The 6,434-nt window shown below is 34.1% G+C and overlaps 1 protein-coding gene across 2 annotated transcripts; it reads left to right on the forward strand.

Moving 5' to 3' along the window:
- The first annotated feature begins 44 nt into the window (after positions 1-44).
- Positions 45-6,434, forward strand: LOC137829969 (uncharacterized). 2 transcript variants are annotated; one of them, XM_068637023.1, is made up of 11 exons: positions 209-355; positions 437-510; positions 632-712; positions 864-956; positions 1,477-1,593; positions 1,922-1,993; positions 3,322-3,399; positions 5,128-5,647; positions 5,754-5,782; positions 5,999-6,101; positions 6,206-6,434. In XM_068637023.1, exons 1-8 carry the CDS (start codon positions 271-273, stop codon positions 5,317-5,319), a joined length of 792 nt encoding a protein of 263 aa, XP_068493124.1. In that variant the 5' UTR covers positions 209-270; the 3' UTR covers positions 5,320-5,647; positions 5,754-5,782; positions 5,999-6,101; positions 6,206-6,434. The 2 variants fall into 2 exon arrangements, with proteins under 2 accessions (XP_068493123.1, XP_068493124.1); XM_068637022.1 differs by having other exon boundaries at positions 45-355; positions 5,754-6,101.

Here is a 6,434-nt window from a genome sequence, read left to right on the forward strand (position 1 = left end):
ATTTTAGTGAATTTCTTCATATTCTGATTGCATTTTTCAAGTAAGGGTGAAATTTTTTGGTTCTATTAATATTTCAGTATTTTTATTTATAAGGTTTGAAAATTAGATGTTGGAAATTAATTAAATAACATACAGTACATCCGAAAAATAAAAAAATGTTAGAAAATTAAATTATTAATATAGCGTGTCTTTAATATATTTGTTTAAAATCAATTTGAAACCGATTAGGAACGGTGAAGGAAGTTGGAACTGGTAAGCACCGCGCAGTCCATGGAGAACTTTCCAGAATCTTCATCGAAAGGGACGAAGCGCCGACGAGATGAAGATTCCGATGCCGGAAACACCTTCTCTCTCGGTACGCAACGCAATCCTCTTCTATATGTTAAGCTTTTTGAAGCTCTTTGTAGATTAGACTAATCTGCGCCGCAATTTGCAGAGGACGATCTTTCATTCACCGATACGTTGGTTGCGCTTCGAATCATGCGAGCTCAGTTTCCCCTCATTAACAAGGTTAGGTTACCGTTAACCATATGCGAGCTCGGAATTTAATTTTAATTGCATTTTCCGTATGTTTGATGAAATAGTTATTCAATTCGGTTTTTAATAGTGGTGTGGTGATGCTTGTTTCCAGGGTTCGGTTGAGCCTTTTATATTGAAGTCGCAATTGTATAGCAGTGTGAAGGACAGAACGCAAGTGGATAGGGAATTAGAGGTCTGTTTGTTGAGGAATTTAGACTTAGTTTGGTAAATGTAATTCGCTACTACTCAATACTGTTTTCTCCTCTCTTACGTTATTGCTAATTTGTGTGATGGATTTATGTTGGATTAATGTGATAATACTGATTAGTTTATTTGTGGTGCAGTCTCTCAGGAGGGACAAAGTTCTGCGTCTTTTCAAATTAAATACTGGACAGGACGATCATGCCGTAATGTTTTTGGATGACTACCTGAACCAGGTTGGTTTCCTGTTTGAAACCCTCTCCCCCAGTTTACACTAGTGCGAGACTTGGCACTTTTATGTCATTCAAAAACTTTGTATTAAGAGTGTGGTTTTTATCTATCCTATTGTTGAATTATACATATTTCTTGATTAAATATAGCGTGTGTGCTTATTTTTATTTATTTGAAAAGCATATATGGCATTAGCAATAGGTTTTGGGACAAACTATCCAATAAAATGATATTTAATAATGAAGTGTGGTTTTAACTTACATTCGTGTAAAGTGTAAACTAATCCTTCTTTGTATATAGTGTGTACTTCAGTCTCAGGGATGTTTTGTTTGGCCATAATGACAAACTGTCCTATAGTATGAGACTTTTCCTTATTCTGGAATTTCTTTTTTTCCCTTTTTAGTAAAAAGAATTAAATTTCGTTGGTGCTTTTTTTTATCAACTACAATGGTGTATCTACTGACTGAGTTATGCTTGATTGTTGATGAACTGATGTCTTTATCTTGTCTAACTATTCATGCATAGATAGATCGTGCTGTGAAAAGATTGGAAGGAAAGAAAGTAGAGTATGAAGTTTTTGGGTGGTTGAAGACTCATGTTCTAGATTCAAAGCTAGAAACTGGCATTGAACATCAGGAGCTTGTGAGTGAAATACTCAAATCAGCATATTTTGTTTAATCCTTTCAACTTCTTCTATTTAACTGTCTACTCAACATTTTTAGAAGTTTATAATCTGGCAAAATGCCCTTCTTTTGGAAGAATACAAATGCATAATTTGAGAACCTGGCACACCCACATTTATAGTGATAAATATTAAATTCTAGTATTGGAACATATTATTCCTTTTTACCAGCTTTAATCTTATAGTTTGATACTTTGATTTAAAACCAAACAGGTTGGTCAATATTCATATTATCCCAGGATATTTACTAAATGGGTTTCTGTGCTGAGGATGGTTTTTTTGATGCAGTGCTCACTCTTGTCACTTGGGGGAAAGGTGAAGGACAGTCACATCTCCGTTCTAATTAATGCTGGCGTCCTTGTGAGTAAAGTGGAGTACAAAGCATTGCTCAATTTGTTAATATTCAGGCCTTTTTATGGTTATAATAATCATCACAAAATGTTAATGTTTATAAACAGAACACGAACTCTTTTAATGACAACGAAAAGAGGCAATCACAGTATTTTGATATTTTGTAAATTAATAATATTGTCTTTTTTATACCTTATGAAAAAATAAAATATGGATGCTTGGAGTTTTTTCTTCTGGATTTTCACATTTGAGATTTTAAGAGGGGGGGTCTCATCTATTCGTTATTTCTATTCAGCCAAATACTTTTAATTTCTACTTTATTTCTCATCTATTTTCACTCTAAAAACTTGTTTTAATCCAATCTATGCAACTACTTTTGCCTAATAATATGCTTATTTATTTTTCATATTATCTTTCATAAGGACATGAAAAGAAGATTGTACCCTTGTACTCACTTCTCAGCTACCTGTTTCATCTTTATTGTACATTCTTAAACCCTAGCCCTTTTCCTACTTGAATTTTTTATTTAGTTAGATATCATTGAATTTTCTTATTTCCAAGCATTCGTAGATACATTGAGAATCTTGTAACCTTTCTATATCTTAAGCTTTAATATCTGAAAAGCATAATAATCATCCCTTATATTAAACAAATTATGCTTATCCTACTAATTTTGATTGTATACAACTATGAGTAATTTTTATCGACATAATTTTCCTGATTATATGATTATTTATGTGATTCTCGTGTAGTTTTGTGCTAATTATCCCCTCTATTATCTGATTTTATCTACAATGCCTGTATGAATTGGGTGTCTCTGGGAAAACAACTTGATAAAAACATGTATATAGTAAGAGCTGAACACGATAGATTATGTTATAAATGCTTAATTTAACAAGCTTATTTTGATCAACTTCATCGTGAAGATAAGCTGAAAAAGGCCTGTTGAAGGTTATAAACCACTGTCACAAGTGTTGTTACATGTGAAACTTCTTCTTAACGTGTGTATTTCTTCCTTCCTTTCTCGTTATTAGGATTGATTAATCAAGATATCCTTAGTTTCTTTATAAATTGTAATTGGACTTCATTTGATACCCATAATTCTAGTATAGTATTTTATGACCAAGGTTGTATATAGACCCTCGTGTTACACTGGAAAGGTAATATTTCAGTGCTTTTCTTGATATTTATAAGCATAACCAAATACTCTCCATTTTCATCTTGTGTGCTTACAAGAAGATAGGCTCTGTAAAACTTCTTCCAAATGTCACTTAATATACAATTTTTTGGTTTAGTATTTGTGTATAATATTAATAATTCTGCTGCACTCTTTTCAGACTAGGCAACTTATTGATCCAAACATGTATTGGTTTGCAATTCCAAACATTGGCTCACTTCTCAAGGGTCTTGTTCAGGTATGAGCATTTAATGTTTGCCATGTGCATTTGCTTGGATGCTTTAAATATTATGTAATGTATGTTCGTGTTTGACTGGGTGCATAATATGGGTACTTCAGCTCAGCTATTACTGCTATTTGAGGTTAATCCACTACATGAAATTTGAGGGCTGTGTTCTGCGGTGAAGGCTTACATATGGCTTGGCAAGTTAGAACGTATACCAAACAGCAAGTTAACGGCTTTGTGTAACTTTTTATGAACTTTTAAGTGCAGTGGAGGTATAATGTGATATTTAGCATATATCACACTTGACTGGAAGACACATACTGTATTAGATACATTGTATCATTGCTAACTAAACCTCACGACATACCCGGATAGGACCTGGCCTCCCTCTAGGCTGACTTCCCTTCCCACTAAACTCCAATTTTCGTAGGACAATATACATTGGAAAGGTAATCAAATAAATGTCTATCCATAGATTGCGTTAGAGTAGAGACGTCTGTTAGGCTGAACTCCTGTTAAGCACCGTTTTAGGCATGGCTAAGTCCATCTTTGGAGTTTATTGCATGAGAGATATTTACTCTAGATTGAGTTATTTCTTTTGGGTTGCGGTATTATTTGGGTAGTCATTTGAAACTGACAGTGTTAAGCTCCGTTGTAGGCATGGCCAAGTCCATCTTTGAAGTCTATTGCCTGATATATAAATTCTAGAGCAGTTGTGGGATAATTTGGTGTGGATTGAGTCATTTCTTTGGCTTCAAGTATGATTTGGGTAGTCCGCTGGAACTGCGGATAGTTCATCTTAAAAAAACAAGGGATGTCCAGTTGAGGGTTTAATTTTGTGTGGATTGAGTCATTTCTTTGGGTTGGGGTATAATTTGGTTAGTCCTTTGGAACTGCAAATATTTCATCTTTAATAAAACAATAGATGTCCAAAACCTTGAGGGTTCATTTGCTGGTCAGGATATGATAGAATAACCATCCTTATCTTGTTGTAATCAAAGGTTTGGTATACCATGATATTCTTATTCTATTGTCTATTATAGCTTATTAGTGAAATATATTTCTTATTATGAGGGCAACAAGATAGGATAATCGACCTCCCTCCTATTCTTTCACCACCTTACCTCAATTACAACCATTATCATCGTCATCAACTTTGTCATTATTGTCTGTGTCATCCCATTACTGTTTCCTGTTGTTGCCACCATCACTCTCATGAGCTTTGTTGTTTTTATCATCGTCTCTACTATATCATAGCAACCACCATTAGCATGGCTCTACCATTATCACCATCTTCATCGTAAGCAACCATTATTTGTGACACCACTTTTGTTTTTATTATTGTTATTACTGGCATCATTGTTACAACAATCATCGGCTTTATTGCTGCTATTATTGTCACTGCCACCATCATTTTATTAACTACCATCATCACTATTGTCATTATTATCACTGTCATCACCACCACCATTACTGTTATTACCATCTTGTTATAACTATTGTTGTCATTATCATCATAGTTTTAACCATTGTTACCAGCATCACTAATATAACCTATTATTGTTATTCGACTTTTATCATCGTGTGCACAAATCATTGGATAGAATTAATGTTTATCTTGCTTTGTATCCTATCTTTTAATTTGACCACCAAATGGGTCTTGAAAGTTTAATAATTTTATATTTTGATCATTAGTAAACATGTTCAGCGAAATGAAATTGTTTTTACTTCGTTGTTCAGGGAAGAAAGGAAATTATCTCTCTTCTTAGCCGTCGCAGATATAAGGAGATGATGTTGGCCTCTTTGGAAAAGAAGCGTCTTCGAATGTCTCCACTTGATGTGAGATTTCATCTTCGTGATTTGATTGGTTCAGGGCATCTCAGAACTGACCAGACTCCAACTGGTTTAATCATTAGAGTCTCAAAAGATTAGAGATCCAGGAAGTCCTAGATGCGTGCATTTGTTTGTTTTCAGCATCACAACGTCCATTCTCAAAGAGATATTTTTCCTTCAAGAAAATCACGTTTGTGAAGTCTCAGAATTTGTGATTTACCGGCTTCAAATTATTTATCTACTTCTTTTGTTGTTAATTTGGGGAAGTGGTGCTTTGAACATGTAATGGCTTATATAATTTCAAATGGCTTTTATTGCCAGACAAGTACATATGACAAGCTGTTTTGTCCTGTTTAATCAAGAAAACAGGCTTAGGACATCTGGCAATCACTTCTTTCGACTATCAACTCGGACAATTGAAGTTGATGTAAGCCTCCTATTCTATTTGTCTTAATATTTCCATCTAGGATCTAGTTTTTTCCTTAACTCATATAACTTCATGATTAAGTAACATATGTTCATTTACATTGCAGGGACCTCCTTGCTGGGACCATGTGACTAGGTTTGGTCTTTTCATAGTTTCTATTTTGAATTTTCTGTATTTCTTAATTGGTAACAACATGCATTGTTTACATTAGTATTTTTCAAATAAGAAAAGACTCATGTTCGTATTTTGTACGTATCATGACATGGGCTATTTAGTTTCTAAATTGCTAGTGGGAAACTGACATGTTTGTTATTTTAAATGTAATTGGCGCGATATACACTGGATACTCAGCCCTTCCTGCAACTCAATTATCACATTGAGAGATCTTAACAATTACTTACACACTTTTTTGGACGTGTATTTAGTGAAATTCATTCAAGATCCACTAAATAATGTGAGTAGCATTCTGTATATTGCTCTGCTTATATTCCTTCTTTATCGAGTTCCATACGGAGTGTGTTAGAGAGTAATAGGGACATTATCTTGTCTACTATATAGGATTGGTCTGCCCACGTTCCGCATTACAAACACATCAGAGTTTGTGGGATTTGGTTTCCTGCATTCATTGGATGAAGATCGCATGAGTCATGTTTTATTTCGATAGATTGGACTTAAAGTACACATTTAAATTCTGAATCATTCGATCTTATTGAACGGTTATGATGTGCTGTAAATATTTGCTGCTCTAATTCATTATGTTACCGACACTGATTCCATTTCCTGTCAA

This window comes from Phaseolus vulgaris, chromosome 7, assembly GCF_000499845.2.
Source record: "Phaseolus vulgaris cultivar G19833 chromosome 7, P. vulgaris v2.0, whole genome shotgun sequence".
Taxonomy (NCBI): domain Eukaryota; kingdom Viridiplantae; phylum Streptophyta; class Magnoliopsida; order Fabales; family Fabaceae; genus Phaseolus; species Phaseolus vulgaris.

Excerpts from the sequence above, each read along its gene's own strand:
- LOC137829969 (XM_068637022.1), top strand. The coding sequence starts at position 271 with ATGGAGAACTTTCCAGAATCTTCATCGAAAGGGACGAAGCGCCGACGA. Across the intron at positions 356-436 it reads CGGAAACACCTTCTCTCTCG|AGGACGATCTTTCATTCACC; the intron begins GTACGCAACGCA and ends CGCAATTTGCAG. Across the intron at positions 511-631 it reads AGTTTCCCCTCATTAACAAG|GGTTCGGTTGAGCCTTTTAT; the intron begins GTTAGGTTACCG and ends GCTTGTTTCCAG.